Source organism: Arvicola amphibius, chromosome 7 (assembly GCF_903992535.2).
Source record: "Arvicola amphibius chromosome 7, mArvAmp1.2, whole genome shotgun sequence".
Classification (NCBI taxonomy): Eukaryota; Metazoa; Chordata; class Mammalia; order Rodentia; family Cricetidae; genus Arvicola; species Arvicola amphibius.
Window position 1 is genome coordinate 45270556 of NC_052053.1, and position 16567 is coordinate 45287122.

Consider the following 16567-nt stretch of genomic DNA (forward strand, 5'->3'; position numbering starts at 1 on the left):
CCCTGGTTGGTCTCCCCCACACCCAATCTCTAACTGGCCCTGAGACAGGCCACCAGTCCTGTGATGTTCCAAACTGCCCATCTTTCCAAGGCTCAGCTTATTGCCTGCAGCCAGAGGAACACACCTGTCAGGCAGTGAGGATGGATTCAACCAATGGTCACGAGCATCCCACCCACCCGTGTCTTGACTACCTTTGGGATATAGATTCATACAGAACCCCATGATCTAGGGTGAGGCACAGGGTGGAGGAGCCTCCAAGTTGTTGTCTACAAAAAAACCCCTCTCTGGATAGCCCCTATCTCAGGGTTAGCCACAAAAAGCATCCAGTTTTCAAGTGCCATCTCATCCGGGAGGCCCTCTCCCATTCCCCTGCCTAGCTGCAACCCAGCCACTCTGTGCTGAGGGCTGGTGCAACTCTGAAACATACTAACAGCAGAAATGATGTGCATCCATCTCCTGCCTGTGCAGTCCAAAAAGAAGCCACAGAGACAGAGCAGAAGGCCCTTTCAGACATCTCAGACTTCACCCAGGAACTCAAGACCAGAGGAGCCTCCTCCTCAGGCCAGCGGGATATTAACGGACAGTGCCCCCATCTGAGCAGGGCCCGGTGGTCTGCAGCTGGGCACCAGTGGAGAGGGACGGAGACAGGAAAGGAAGGTGGTTGTCCAACGCTGCACAGATCTGGGTACCACGGGAGTAAGCAGATATAAAAGGGCAGGGTATGCGGCATCCTGAGGCAGCCAAGCCTGCTGCCTGGCATACATCTCCCACAATATCCTCCTGAGAGTCTTGGGGTGAGAGGGCTGCCATCCTATTTCAGGTAAGGAAACCAAGTTCAAAGGACCCTCACCAGACCGGCTTCCACATCGAGGACACTTTACTGAGGGCACTAACTGACCACGAGGACCGAGGTCATCAGGGAAACAAGAAAAAAAACAGGTCAGCATTTCGCTCTAGTCCAGCACTTCCTGTTAGACAAGCTTGTCAAGGGTTTCTGGCACAAAATGAAATATGTAGACCAGCAGCAAAGAGCAGGACAGAGAGGAGCCGGTGTGGGGTGAAGAGCCCCTCTCCAGCCTCCAGCCCCAGCGCCCCCCCCCCACATGGCCTGGGGAGATGATATGAAAGCAGGACAAAAGGGTAAGGCTGGGGAGGGACTATCTGGTACCTGACCAGGAAGTGGGAATCCACAGGAGGCAGCCAGAGGCTTAGTTCAAGCACCAGGTGCCAGAGAGACACCTGCCACCAGGTGAGCCTCAGGATAGGGAAGTGCAAATGGGTTGAAGGACCAGCTGGACTCAGGGAACTGCTGGGAAGGCGTGTCTTAGGTTTCTACTGCTAAGATAAACAAAACACCCTGACCAAAAACAACTTGGGTTTATTTGGCTTACAGGTTATAGTCCATCTTCAGCGGAAGCCAAGGCTGGAGCCTAAAGGTAAGAACTGAAGCAAAGCTTACTGAGTCGATCCCCTTGGTTTGCTCTGTCTGCTTTCTTAAACACCCCGGGACCACCGCCCAGGGATGGCACTGCCCATAGAGGGCTGACCTGGACCATCCAATGTCAATCATTAATCAAGAGAAAAACGCCCTACAGGCTTCTCTGCAGGCCACCGGACTGAGGCATTTCCTCAACTGAGAGACCTCTTCCCAGATGACCCTAGCTTGTGTCAAGTGAGAGAAAAAACAACCAGGGCAGAAGGGAATGACCTGAAGCAGAGGTCAGTAGGCCCTGGGACTCTCAGTTCCCCATGTATAGATGCTGATTTTTTTTTTATTTATTTTGCTTTTTTGAGACAGAGTTTCTCTGTGTATCCCTGATTGTCCTGTATCCTCCTGCCTCTGCCTCCCAAGTGCTGGGATTAAAAGCCAGTGTCACTAACTGCCTGGTGGATGCTGGTCTTAAAAGTCCCAGCCCTGGTCTTATACGACTTACAGTTGATATTTCCCCCTAGCGATTGACCCTAGGGCTCTGTGTTTGTTAAGCAAGTCCTCTATCACTAAGTTATATTCTGAGCTCCTGTAGTCTTTAAGACAGAGTCTCCATAAGTTGCCAGACAGCCTTAAAGTTGTGATCCCCCGCCTCGGCATTTCAAGTAACTGGTATGTCAGGCCTGTGCCACCATACGTCCTACAAGCTAAGAAGGTAGAGGGAAAAGAGAGAGAGAAAGAGAAAGAGAGAGAGAGAGAGAGAGAGAGAGAGAGAGAGAACACTGTGGTGCTAGGGATGGAACCCAGGGCCTGACAAATGCCACCAAGCTACATTCTCAGCTCCTAATAAAAGTTATATTTTAAGGGCTGAAATGAACACCTTATAAAATTCAAAATTCTATCTCCATAAACATATTGTACCGGAGCACAGCCTCGCTCTCAGTTCAAAGACCAGGAACAGCTACAGCTTCCTGCTACAAGGGCAGAGTGGGGGGGGGGGGCGGGTACAACAGAGGCTACCTGGCCCATGAGGTCTAAAATATTCCAATTTAAGTTGACAGAAAACACTGATTACCCTGCTCCAGGAGAAAGATGGATGGCCAGGCTACGGTGTGGGAGAAAAAAATTTTCAAGGAATGTAGGGAGGGAAGCCAGGTAAGGGGGGACCTAACTGGGGAGATTATGACCTGCATCTGCTTAACACAAGGTCCTGTCACATCAGCCACCAGCCACCAGCCCCACCCAGCCCGTCACTGCACTGTCTCTGTTCTGAGTTTGTGCCCCTGGACCCACATACATCTCCTGGACACAGGAACACAAAAGGAACAGGCCAGGTGACAAAGGTTTTCTCATGAGGGTCTTCAAAACAGGCATCAGGGAGGCTAGAGGAATAGCTCCGTGGTTAAAAAGTACTTGTTCTCTGGGGGCTGGAGAGATGGCTCAGAGTTTAAGAGCACTGGCTGCTCTTCCAGAGGTCCTGAGTTCAATTCCCAGCAACCACATGGTGGCTCACAACCACCTGTAATGAGATCTGGCGCTCTCTCTGGCGTGCGGGCATACATGGAGACAGAATATTGTATATAATAAATAAATAAATAAATCTTAAAAAAAAAAAGAGTCCTTGCTCTCACACAGGCCAGCTGCAAAGTCCACTCTGGAAGATCATACACCCACTCTGGCCTCCATAGGCACCTGTACACATGGTCATACACACAAACATAGACACACAAACACACACATAAGTAAAAAAAATAAACTGAACAATTTTTCAAAAGAGAGATCACATTGCCAACTGCCCAGAGACTCCATGGCTTCTGAAAGGATAAGCGCTTCCTTCAGGGTAGGGACATCTTGGATTACCTAACCCCCAAGCAAGAAAGAACTCAACTGAGAACTAGGGTTGGAGGGAACACTTTCCTTGTCAGGTCCCCCACAAGTAAGGGAACAGCCTGACAGCATCCCCCGATTCCCAGCTCACTGAGCTTATGTCCCCAGTGACCAAAGCAGGGACAGGCAGTTCTTCAGAAAGGCCTCCAACCTGGCCCTCAGCTGCCTCTCACCAGCACCCTGGCTAGCAAGCAAGTCAGGTTATTTTTCTTAAATTGACATACACCACACAAACAGTTCACACCAGTGCTGAGTGTATCTGCCCTTTGGCAGACACTGCTTGATGCTCGCACGGTCTGCCGTGCAGATCTCAGACCGAGGCCTAGGGGCAACGCTGCCTGAAGTCCTGCCTTGTGTTCTCAGCAAGTTCCAGACACTGCAGTCGCCCTGAGCATCACAAACAGTGCCATGCAGACACGCTAGCACCCAGAATCACTTCTCCCACTTTGTTCCCACTACCTGTGGCCCAAGGAATCCTTCAGACACTCCACACACCTCACCTTCCCTGCACGAAGCTGGGTTCTATACACACATCTCAACCCCAAAAAGATTTGACTTTCACCCTCTCAGAAATGTTCTGCTAAAACCGCATAACCTAAGTAAAATATATCATTAAAATTAGTGTTATAGGGGCTGGAGAGATGGCTCAGAGGTTAAGAGCACTGGCTGCTCTTCCAGAGGTCCTGAGTTCAATTCCCAGCAACCATATGGTGGCTCACAACCATCTGTACTGAGAGCTGGCGCCCTCCTCTGGTGTGCAGGCATACATTGAGGCAGAATGTTGTATACATAATAAATAAATAAATCTTAAAAAAAATTAGTGTTATAGAGTAGGCAAGATGGATCCGGGGGGTAAAGGTGCTTGCTGCGCAAGCCTGGCAACGTGAGCTCTATCACTGGAACGCAGCAGGTAACTGTAGAGGAATGAACCACCTCCACAAAGTTGTCTCCATACACACACAGTGGTATGCCTACCCACATGCACGCCATATACACACATAATAACAATAAACTTTGTCCCAGGAGTGGTAGCGCACTCAGCACTCAGGAGACAGAGGCAGATGGATCTCTATGAGTTTGAGGCTAGTCTGGTCTACACCATGAGTTCCAGGGCAGCCAGGACCATACAGTGAGACTGTCTCCAAAAGAAAAGAGCAGGGGCTGGAGAGATGGCTCAGCGGTTAAGAGCATTGCCTGCTCTTCCAGAGGTCCTGAGTTCAATTCCCAGCAACCACATGGTGGGTGGCTCACAACCATCTGTAATGAGGTCTGGTGCCCTCTTCTGGCCTTCAGGCACACATGCAGAGAGAATATTGTATACATAATAAATAAATAAATAAATATTAAAAAAAAAAAAAAAAGAGCAGAGTTGGGGCGGGGGATTTAAATTACTATTACACATTTGTTACTTTTTGTTATGACCACCACGAATGTATACATCTAAAAACCTTTTTATCACGTGTGTGTGAAAGACAGTGTGTATATGGGTGGGTGTGGGTGTGTGTGGGTGGGTGTGTGCGCGCACGCGCGTTTTCATGTATCCAGCTACCTACAGAGGCCAGTTAAGGGTTTTGGATCCCCAAGAGCTGGAATCATAAGCCCTTGTGAGCCATCCCACACAGGTGCTAGAATTCCAACTCAGGTCCTCCTCAAGAGCAGCAGGAGCTCTTAACCACAGAACCATCATCTCTCCAGTCCTGTGTAAACCTAGATGGAAATCAGCACTGGCAACATTAACATACATAGAACACAAATACGCACAGAATGCATGCATACACAGACGTGCACGGACACACATATACATGTGTGCTTTCATGTTCATCTACCCCGGAGTCCTGCGCACAGCCTTCCTCATCTTGGTCTCTGTAGACCCCTCGCCTACCAAGGAACTACATCCACTGAAGCAGAGGCCAACTCCTGAGCTAGGACAAAGGAACACACAGATGAGCCTAGAACATCTTGTGCCAGCAAGTCAGCGATGCTCCCAGAATGACTGGGAGTGTGCCAGAGATATACAGAAGCCAACCTGGACCGGTTCCCACTGTCGCCTCAGACAATGTGAGCACCGAGGTAAATAATGGTTGTAGCAGATTAGAATAAAACAGGAAACATAACCCACGCTGGGTGGGAAGAGAGAAAGAAGCGGGAGAGGAGAGAGGGACAGAGGAGAGGGGGAGGGAGAGGCGAAATCAATATTTACCTTATCTCAAAGCCCTCCTTAAAACCTAGGTTCCCCAATAATCAAGTAGTTAAACTCCAACACCCCCAGTCAACAGGCAAGGCTGAGCCTTGGGCCACCTGCTGTGATCCAAGGAAAAGGGTAGCAGGTGCACAGCCTGAGTCTAATCCTGAGGCATCAGGCAAACCCAAATCCAGGGAGCCCACACCCTGGCCTAGAGACCAATGAAAGAAGGTCTGGAAGAGGCTTAGGGCAGAGAGATGCAGCTGACGATCCCAGGTCACCTCTGCCGGAAAGGACACTTAACAGGGACACCTGGGTGGTTTGCCTGTAGTCAATGCCTCTGATACAGACAGCTGTGCTGTGGTGACAGAGTGCAAATTTGTTGGAATGCACTGGATGTTAGGGGCATGGAGCACCAAGTTCCTCCTTACCCTCAGAGTCCACAAGAAAAGTGGTCTGAACTACGCAATGGCTAAGAGTCAGAGCCATTCTCAGAATGGAAAAGTGCCGGGCTGGAAAGATGGCTCACTGGTTAAGCAACACTTGCTGTTTTTTCAGAGGACCCACATCAGGCAGCTCATAATTGGCTGTGTTTAACTCCAGTTCCAAAGGACTAAATGCTCTTTTTTGACCTCCTGGACATCTGTACTCTTGTACACATACACACACACACACACACACACACAACCATGAATAAATCTTTTTAAATCTGCCTGGCTTCCTTGAGAATCAGCTTTCCTTTCTCTTCTTCCCCAAACCCCTATGTCTTGAATCTCACCCTCTCCAACAGAATCTCCACACATACACTCAAGGAACTGGGTACCCGTCCAACGGCTTCTTTCTCAATCAGAAAACATTTCATCCATACCCACTGGCTGCCCTGGCTTCTGAGACTTCATGGGAACATTGGCCAGCCTGCTCCCCTCCTGCTCCTCCCACCCCTGTGACATGGAGCCAGGCAAAGGAATTATTCCTTGAAGAAAAGTAAAAGGGAAGAACATCACTCTGCACGGGAGGCAGGCTGAAGGGAGTCAGCAAGGATGCAGCCCTGCCTGGAGAGGCTCACATCCTTGAGGACCCAAGACCACACTCGGTGGCAACACCCTTCATGATCTAAATCCCCAGGACCTGAGTCCAGCTGAGCAGGAGGCAAGGGGTTTTCGTGGGAAGACAGAGCGTGGAAAGTACAACACTAGAGACATATACCTGATCAGGGTTAGCCCAGAAAAAGGCTCAGGACAGGAAAGAGCAGTCAAGGAAGATTCCTGGAAGAGGAAGAGGCCCCTAAACCAGCTGAGGTAGAGAACCAGGCCAGAGCTGGGCAGTGGTGGCACATGTTTTTAATCCCACTTGGGAGGCAAAGACAGGCAAGTCTCTGAGTTCGAGGTCAACCTGATCTATAAAGCAAATTCCAGGACAGCCAAGGCTACACAGAGAAACCCTGTCTCAAACAAACAAACACAAAGAACCAGAACTAGAACCAGGCTGGAAGGAGGTCAGTAAGTAAACTTGTGTTGGGCACAAAAGGAAAAACATGGGGAAGAGACAAACAGTACCAGGTGGGAGGGTCAGGGGAAAGGGGGAGCATGGAGAACATGGAGGTCCCTTGGAGGTAAACCAAGGTATTCAGAGATCTATGCTGGGTCCCTGCAGCAGACAGACCATCGATGTCCTAAAAGGGAGAAGGCCATCAGAGTGCTACAAACATGTCAGAGGTAGGTGAAAGAGGCCCCTCTTTAAGAGGCCTCCCCAGAGTAAACATGTGGGTTGTCACAGTTGACACAGGCACCCTTGGGAACTCACACTGTGGCCACTTTAACTCCACTAGGTCCCTTCTTAGGATCAATAACTAGTGACCATACCTAATTAGCTTAATTAAGCCCAAAGTGGCTTCCAGGCATTGGAGTAAAACAAAGTACATCCTGTTCACCCAAGACGACACAACAAAGCAGGCAGTCAGTGTCTCTCCCTAACCACTGGTACCCAAAAGATGCTCAATAAATGCCTATTGCCAGGCCTGCGTGATGGTATGTTCCTTTTATCTCAGCACTTGGGAGGTAGAGGCAGGCAGGTATCTGGGAGTTCCAGGTCAGTCTAACCTACCAGTCCATGTTACGGTCAGACCCTGTCTCTAAATAAATAAATAAAGCCATTATGCTCCCCTAGATCCACCAGTCCAGCTGAGATAAACTCAAAGTGAGATAGGAACTCTGAGTCTTGAAGATTTACCAGGAAGCCATGTGGCCTTCAAGGAACGGGGGACATCAGAGACCAATGATCTGGACATGTTCTGGCACATGACAAGCAGAGAGAAGGGAAACGCACTCTCAGGCCTTGCCAAATGGCCCAGCTGGCTCCCCCATATAGGATCCAGATGTCCAGGGAAACCAGGCATGCTCCTACTATCACCCCAGAAAGCCCACAGGTTCCAGAGAAAGCCCAGAGAAGTCAGCGAGGCTGCAGGTCAGCTGAGGGAAGTCCTGAAATCACCCTTTCTTTAGGAAGATATGTGTACACAAGCTAGTTAGCTATGTCACGTACCATCTGGGTGACCTGGGCACATCTGCGGACCTCTCTGAGCTTTAACTATTATCTACAGATCAGAGGTGACACAGCACTCTACAGATTGTGTCTAGACCAAGGCAGCCCGGGAAAGGGCAGCTGTGATTCCTCCTGTGCTCCAGCAACCACAAACCAAGATAACATCTTCTTCCCCGCATATCAGAAATGTGAGCTTCCCTGTAGCAGAGAGCAAGTACCCAGAGAGAAGTCTTGCCCCAGCCCCTGCACAGCCAGCCCTGGCAACGACTGTTGTTTCTTTCCTTATGAATATACACACAGGGCCACGAAGCTAAACTTGGCCAGATACCGTGAAGGTTCAGAGAGCACCTGCAATGTGGAGACCGTGGGACAGACCAGCCTACACAAAATGACAAGCGCGAAGAGAAGGCCAACCCTCTGAGCTGGTATCTAGTCGCCAACAATTGATGGCGACTAGAAATTTCCAATACAGGGACTGTACCCTGAGGCCTGCCCCAGCCAGCACCCTTCATCCCATCCAGCCCAAATCACAGGCACCAGCCACTCCCCAGTCAGGCACAGCCCCTCCCAATCTCCCTGCCAATCAGCCTCACTCTCTTAACCCCACCCCCACCGCCAACCCCAGTCAGGCTCAAGCCTCCAGGCCCGTGGCACAACCTGTCAAAAACAAGCCAGCCTTAGCCTCCAGCAGTTCAGGGTCAGCCCACGGCGAGAGGGGAGTCAAGATCCAGCTGTGTGCAGGAGTTGTCCCCTCCCTTTTTCCTTTCTCGAGTCGTGAAAGAGGTTAAGAACTCCGCAGCTTCCCCGTCCCAACGTGGAGGGTGGAAGAACGACTTAAAGACCTCTCACACTTGGAGCGTGCCACTTGGGCACACTGTCACGCAGACCTTTCGGAACTCTAGCTGCAACCCTCCCTGGCTCTCTGGGCTTCTGGGCTATTACTAATAGTAGAAGAACCACCCCCTCTCTTTCCCTTCTGGGGCTCTCCTTTGTTAAACGGGAAATAGCTGGCCCCATCTCTTTGGAAAGGCAGGCACAGCCAAAGGGCAGAGGCTTTGGGGGGAGGGGTGGAACCCGTCAGAATATTGGGATCAGTGACTCTCACAGACTCCCACCCCGCCCCCAAACACCGCGGTTCCCGAAGTCAGGGTAGAAAATACCCGGCGTCCACTTGGAGTTGCGAAGTGGGCGGGTCGCACCTGGACAGCTCTGGCTGAACCAGAGCTGCCTTGCTCTTCCCTCCGCCAGCCAGGATCCCTTTAAAGAGCGATCGGGCGGGGGATCCGGGACCCCCGGAAGGCAGGCCACATGCCTCGAATCTCCTTAACTCTGGGCCAAGTTCCTTTCAAGGAGCCAAGAAAAGCAGCTCCAGTCAGCGGAGTGGACGTGTTCCTGCCCTGCCCTGCCCTGCCCTGCCCTGCGGCCACACGCGTGTCTCGGCCTCCACAAAGGCCACACTAGAGCGACGGCCGAAGTGGGGGGCAGTGAGGAAACGAAGGGGACTCCCTCCCAAAGGCCCTCCAGGAAGGCCCCGAGGCAGTTCGCTCCGGGCTGGGGTCCCGGAGGAGGCGCAGGCCAAAGAGGGGGCGGCGCCCGGCCCTCCCGCTCCCTTCGGCCCGCGCACCCCGCCCGGCCCGGCCCCTTCGCCGCGCCCTGGGCCAGCGCAGCCACCGCTCCAGCTCATCCTCCATTGGCTCCGGTCGCTAGGCGCGCAGCCCGAGGACGCGGCCCCAGCGTGGCATGCACCGGGTTCGAAGGGACTCTCAGGGACCCGGGCCTTTGAGCGAGACTGCAGTGCTGGGCGCCACGCCGAGAGTGGAGTCGTCCTCCACGAGGCAAAGCAGACCCGGGAGCCGGCGCACACTAACGGTCCCCGTGGCGGTAGTGGCTTGCCCTAGGCTTGGGGGACTTTGGCCAACTTCGCGCCTTTGCCGCTCGCTAGAGCGGGAAGCGGAGACAGGGACGAGCCCCCCTCTGCACTGGCCCTTGAACCAGTCGCTCGGACAAGGGCGCCAGGGCCTCCCGCGGCCGCCACTTCTGCGCTCCAGTCAGCTTGCCCCGCAGCTCACACGCCCGGACCCTCACCTGGGACATCTGCGGCCGGAAATTGATGTCCTTCAGATCGATGGAGCCGGGAGAGAGGTTGTGCAGCAGCTGGCACAGCAGGACGCCGTCGCGCAGCGCCTGCGCCAGGTCGAAGACCACCGCCGAGGGCCACACGACACGATGGTTGGGCGGCAGGACCTTGCAGTCGATGAGCCAGCGGCCGCATTGCCGCCACTGCTCCATGGCGCCCGCGGCGCCCGTGCGCTCGCCGCCGCGGCCGCTGGACCAGCTCTCTCAGGGCAGCACTCTGGCTAAAGTGCGGTGACCGCGGGGCATCCCGCCCGCCCGCGCGGGGCTAGGCGGCCGGGGCGGGGCTTCGCGCAGGCCGCCCCGGGTCCCCGCTGCGCGGCCGCGCGGCCCTCCTCTTCCTCCTCCTCCTCCTCGGGCTACTAGCGGGCAGTCGCTCCCGCCCACGTGCGGCCACCAGACGCTCGCGGGGCAGCGCGCCGGGTACCCCCTTCACACACGCAAGTCCGCTTGGGCTCCGGTCGGGGCTCCACGCCTCCTGCTGCAGCAGCGCTCCTCGATCCGCCCCTCCGGGCGCCGCATTCTGTGCTCGAGGTGCCCCGCACTGGCCACCGCTCCTGCCCCGCCCGAGACAAAGGCGCAGCGGGTCGCTCGCTCCGTGCGTCCGGCGCCTGGGCTGCCGGCGCCGCCGTCGCTTTGTTCGCCCGGCCCGCGGGCTCTGCGATCCTCGCGGGGCGCTGGGACTCTGAGGCTCAGCGGCTCCCGGGCGCTGGGGATGCAGGGGGCGCGGCCACGGCCGGGCGGGGCCGGGGCGGAGCTGGCATCCTCCCCGGCACCTCCCACGCGACCCAAGCACCGCCTCCAACCCGCCCTCCCACTTCCTGCCCCGGGGCCGCCAGCGAAAGTTGGGGAGGGCGGGGCTGTAGGGGAGGCTCTGGGCTGGCGACTTTCCGTTAGGTGCACGTGGACCCAGGCCGGCAGACTCTCCTGCAGAGTGATGAGGGCTTCTGCACCTCGTTAGAGACTAAAAGGTGACCCCTGTAGCGCTCCGCCCTTGCAGGGACCTCTGCAAAGACAGACCCGGGAACGCGCATCCAGCTGGGCTACACAATCACGCCCCTATGGCCCCATCAATCTGGTTAATGGGCTCAGGCCTTCCAGAGTACCCTTCCAGTCTAATGTCCTTGTCAGGATCCGCAGGACTTCCCGTCTCCCGAAGAAGAAAAGAGGGGAAAAAATCCTTCACTTGCGGTCACAAGCAGCCCCCTCCCTAGATTCCCTGGTGAGAGGTGCTGGTAGGATCTACAGTGTGGTGTCCTGAGGACATCGTGACAGTGGGGGGGGGGGGGACTTAAAAGCACCAACAACTGATTTTGCAATTGGAATTACTTTGCTGCGGACTCATCTATCAGGACCCGTGAGTTTTTAGTAAAGGAAACACCACAAAGCCCAGCCTTCTCGGAGACTGGTGTCCTGGAAGGGAGCTGGGAGAAAGGGGAGTGACCAGTCCACCAGAGCCTCCTGATTTGATCTTTTGTGGGCTGGTCATCCATCGTTATGTCAGTCGCTGCATCTCCCTCAGTTTACCTAGCCCAGGGCAGGATGGCAGATCCCACCTCGATGCACACACAAAGCCTGTCACCTGCATCCAGGAGCGTCCTCCCTGGAATGGCCTCTGCAGGAAGTCAGTTCATCCCTTCCCCACCTAAAGAGGAAGCATGCAACCTCATACTAGGGGTCAGGAGAGGCAAGAGGCGCCAGGCAGAGTCAGGTTGAATAATTGGCTAGCTCCTGACTAGGTACCACTTCACCTCTGAATAGCCTCAGAGAAAGGACCTGCTGCAGGTCATCCAAAGCACAGGGCCACAGGCAGACCCTCCAGCATCTCCCTAAAAGTCATTCAGTACCTTGCAACACAGGGCGGGAGTGGGGGGATGAAAGCAGAGCACCTTGCTAATCCTGCTCCCTTCATGCCTGGGTGTCTGTACCCAGGGAGCTCCTTTACAGGAAAGAGATCTCTACCCTCCCTGCCCTCAACCTTCCCGCCTCATCAGGAAACTCACCATGACCAGACTAGGTCTGGGACAGACTACTCTGACAGTCAGTCAGACGTTCATCTGCTGCCCCCTGGTGGTCTTAAGGGCAGTAGCAGCTCCCAGAAAGCAGGCTGCCTTTGAGGGGCTGTAGAGCAGAGCCTTAGCCTGTCAGTCTTGCAAGTCAAGAGATCTAGGCCTCCTGGCACAAGTGGTCCTGCACCAATCATGTGCCTCTATGGTACCCAATTCCTTGTCTGGATATTGAGGATGTTCGTTCGTCCTGTGTATTTGATGGAGACCTTGGGAAGCTCTACAGGGAAATTATAGGAGGGATCAATGAAGGACAGCTGGGTGGAAAGTGTTCCAGATGTCCTTTGTGCTGTGTAGGTCAGACTGCATGGGCTCAAAACAACTTGCAGAGTGCTGATAAAGGGGATACTTTTCCTCAGTGTTCAACCTCACCCACTCTCCCAGCCCCAGGACTGTTTGCCAGGACTCTCCTCTGAACATGTCCCAAAAACAAGAATACCTCCCCACTTTGGAGATGAGCTCTATGAAAGCCACTTATGCTGAGTTCCAGTGACCAGTTCTGAGGTGAACTGAGCAGATGAAACCCTGAGGGGCTGCCAACCCTAGCCACATATGCAGGATGTAGAAGGAGGGCCAGGGACCGACCATGCAAGAGGTTGCAGAGAGGTGCCTAGAAGGGTGCAACAGGGCTTCTGGAAGTTGGCCATCCCTAAAAAGCATGCTTTTGGAGGCTGGGAGGCTGACAGGAAGGCACGGGTGGATGGAGCCAAGGCCGGGGGCAACAGATCCTGGGCCCAGAGTCTCTTCTAAATCAAAGGTAACAGAACATCTCTTGTACTCCCAGGCATCGGCTGGTCAACGGCAGCAGCATCTCTGATGGGCTCTGGTGTGAATTTCTGCACATCCTACCTGCCTGCGAGTTCAAGAAGCCACATTCAGATTCTGAGCACGCCTAGCTCCACCGCCACCAGAGTTCAGGTTCCCCCCTTGAGTTCTTCAACAGCCTGCTTCTGCCTTGCCCTTCAGTCTGCTCTTCATAGCCAGCAAAGATCTAGCTAAATCTAGATGCAACCCTGTCACTCTGCCACCTCAAGCCATTCGTAGAACTCAGTTCCTACTCAGACCTGCGGCTCTTTGAAAGAACACCGTTTGGCATGCACGAGGCCCCAGGCTCCAACGCCAGCCCTTAAAGAGGTGTTTCTCAACCTGTGGGTCATGACCCCTTTGGGGGCAGTCAAATGACCCTTTTGCAAGGGTTTCCTAATACCATGAGAAAACACAGGTATTTACATTACAATTCATAACAGCAAAAATAGTTATGTAATAGCAACAAAAATAATTTTATGGCTGGAGTCCCCACAACATGGGGAACTGTATTAAAGAGTCGTAGCATTAGGAAGGTTGGGAACCACTGTCTTAAAGGAAATGAAAAAAAGGGAAAAAAATGACAGATTCTCCCCAAGCAAACCCCCTTTGGCACAGCTTCCTTCCCTGGCTGTGTATTCTATGTTCCTCCTAGTTCTTTGCACTTGCAGTTTCTCTGCCTAGAATTCTTCCCTCAGAGAGGGACATGACCAAAGTTCTGACTAACAGTGGAGGGATTTGAACCAGGATCTCAACATGGAGTCTGTTTTCTCCAGTGCTCCCAACAGAGCTGTTTGCATTTACTTTCTAGGCTAGGCTGACCTTAAGGCATATAGGTGTCAACACAAGAGAAATCATGGAACTCAATCTGTCTCTGCCCTCCCAGACTTCTGCAGAGGGTGCCCCCCCATACAGTCTGAGACATCACTCACTGGGCAGTCATAGGGCTGGTGTTCATCCAGACCATAAGTGACTCTAAGCATCCAGTGCTTTGGATGGCAGCTGCCTCGGTGGAAGCTTCTACAGACACTGGAACATCCAAGAAACTGAGGACCAAGCCGAGAAGTGGTGGCGCACACCTTTAATCCCAGCACTCAAGAGTCAGAGGCAGGTGGATCTCTGTGAGTTTGAGGCCAGACTGGTCTACAGAGCAAGTTCTAGGACTGGCTTCATAGCTACTGAGAAACCCTGTCTCTCAGGGAAAAAAAGAAAAGAAAAAAGAAAAAAAGAAAGAAAAAAAGAAAAACTAAGGACCTTCACAACCAGACCAGCCATTTTGATTATCAGTCCCTGCTTCCCCAGCACCCAGACACACTACATGGTCTCTATATTTTCATCGAAAAGACTACCTTCAGCAGGAAGGTGATGGCACATGCCTTTAATCCCAGCACTTGGGAGGCAGAGGCAGGCAGACGTCAGTGAGTTCAAGGCCAGCCTGGTCTACAAAATGAGTTCCAGAAGAACCAAGACTGGAGAAAGCCTGTCCTGGGCGGGGGAGAGGGAAAGGGGGAACCACCATCAAACCATCAAAGGGTTCTTCCTAACAAGGACAACCAAGTCTCTCATTCAAAGGAATACCAGCACTGGCCTCCTGTTTCTCTACCACCCAGCCTTCCATTCGCTTCCCACCAGCCCTGAACCTCTTTTTACATCTCTTTACTGGTCCTTGAATTCATCTACCCAGCCCTCTGTCCAGTCACCCTTTAATCCACTTAGCCCTTCCCTTCCTCCGCTAGGCCCTCCCATGTTCCTCTGCCCATCACTCTTAGAAGGCTGAAGCCAGCCTCCCAGCTGTCCATCGTTATCAGCCCCACTCCTATCCAGCCACCTATACCTGCATCTATCCACCCATCCCACCCATCCCCCTCCAACTCAGTCCAATACTGACCGGCTTTGTTCCTAGAGAAAGGGAAATGAATGTTTTGACCGGGTGAGAGATTTATTCTCGCATCCAACCCACAGGAACACACATTTTGCAAATTCTATTTGGAGCTCCATCAGGCAAATTCAGCTGTCACAATTTCCCAGGAAATTATAGGTGTAGGAAAAGACCATCTGGCCAGTCATGGAGACGGAGCACGCCTTGCTGGATGGTGGGTGTGGGCCCTCTGCATTTCCTTTGAAAAGGCAAAATGTAGACTGTTACTGTTAGCTGCTTCAACTTCAAAATTAAGCCAAACGCCACAGTCTAGAGACTGACCCCTACACTGGATTTGAAATCTTGCTGTGACACGGCCACAGCTTGGGCACCTGCCAGTGACTATGCAAAACATAAAGACAGTCCCTTCCCTCCCCCACCTCAACCCCACCCCTGCCCAGGCCTGTCTGGAGGCTGCAGCAGCATCTGGGAAGACCCTGTGTACAGGGCAGGTGAGCACAGCCTTCAGAGAGTGCGGAGTCTAGGACATAGGTCAGCTGTCCATATGAGACTGAGAGGCAGCACTGGGGGAGGAGACTCTGCTTTTCCAAGAGCCCTCATCACAGAGCCACAAGCCACTTGGATGCTAGATAAATGGAGATGGTGGGGCCAGAGAAAGCCAAGCTCCATTTGGCTGCATGTGAATAATGGACTCGGGGGGTGGGGGGACCAGGGGACGCTGGAGTCCCCGCAGGCACTAAGCATATAACCAGACAGGCTCAGATGACCACAGGCTGACTGCTAGGAGTGTTGGGTCTTGGTAAAAAGAAGTTGCTACCCACAGTGTGAGGCACACAGCCAGGAAAAGCCTGACTGTGCTTCATCACACCCTCATCAGTGCCTGAAATCCTCCTTCAGCCTCAGAGGAGACGACACTTGTCTCCTGGGCCCTTCCACCTCTCCTCCAGTCAGGCTTCCTGGAAGTCAGCATGACTAAGAGAATGTACCAAACACACCTGTTCCAACACCTCCCTGATAGGACAACACATATATCCCTACCCTGAAGCAAGAGAACTTGTAAGTCTTGACTGTAACCCCCAACCTCCACCTACCCTTGGCTCTAGCTACTTTTTAACCTGCTTTGGGTACGCCTATCAGGGACACTTTGTGTCATTGGTACCACACCACCACTATTCACCTTGAATATGTCGGAAGTTTTTTTTCGTAACCCATGTTCTTTGCTCAGTATGTTCTATGGCTGACCAGTAAGTAATTGTGAGCAGAATCAACCTTAATGAGACACAGTTTAATCCGTCATGTCTGAGACATTGTTATTTTGATATCTAATCAGCATTAAAACTTACTAAAGAGATCTTTTACATCCTTTTCTTGTCTTGGAAGTGTAGGGTATGCCTTACACATGCAGCACATTTCCATCTGAACCCGAAATTCCCCTCAGAAGCATTTGGTCTAAATATATTTAGGTTTCATAAAATTCACAGTTGAAAAAGATTTTCCTGCTCAAGCTGTTTCAGATACATTTAAAAGTTTGCCAAAAATAGAATTTAGTATCAATTTCTAAATTAATTAAACTGAACAGAGGGCTGACTGGGGTCTGGGAAATGTGTGTCTCCTCAAGCCCAAACAGCCACCAGGCCTGACAGAAC

At 52.8% G+C, this 16567-nt stretch overlaps 1 protein-coding gene across 3 annotated transcripts in view; it reads right to left on the reverse strand.

Annotated features, from left to right (window-relative positions):
• Nucleotides 1-10469, reverse strand: part of Vav2 (vav guanine nucleotide exchange factor 2) — a 177924-nt gene extending 167455 nt beyond the window's left edge. The window contains exon 1 of one of the 3 annotated variants that reach the window (XM_038336282.1): nt 10125-10469. In XM_038336282.1, coding sequence (XP_038192210.1) covers nt 10125-10328 — 204 coding nt within the window. In that variant the 5' untranslated portion in view covers nt 10329-10469. The remainder of the gene's footprint in view (nt 1-10124) is intronic. The other 2 variants (XM_038336280.1, XM_038336281.2) reach the window with 2 other exon arrangements.
• Nucleotides 10470-16567: the final 6098 nt, after the last annotated feature.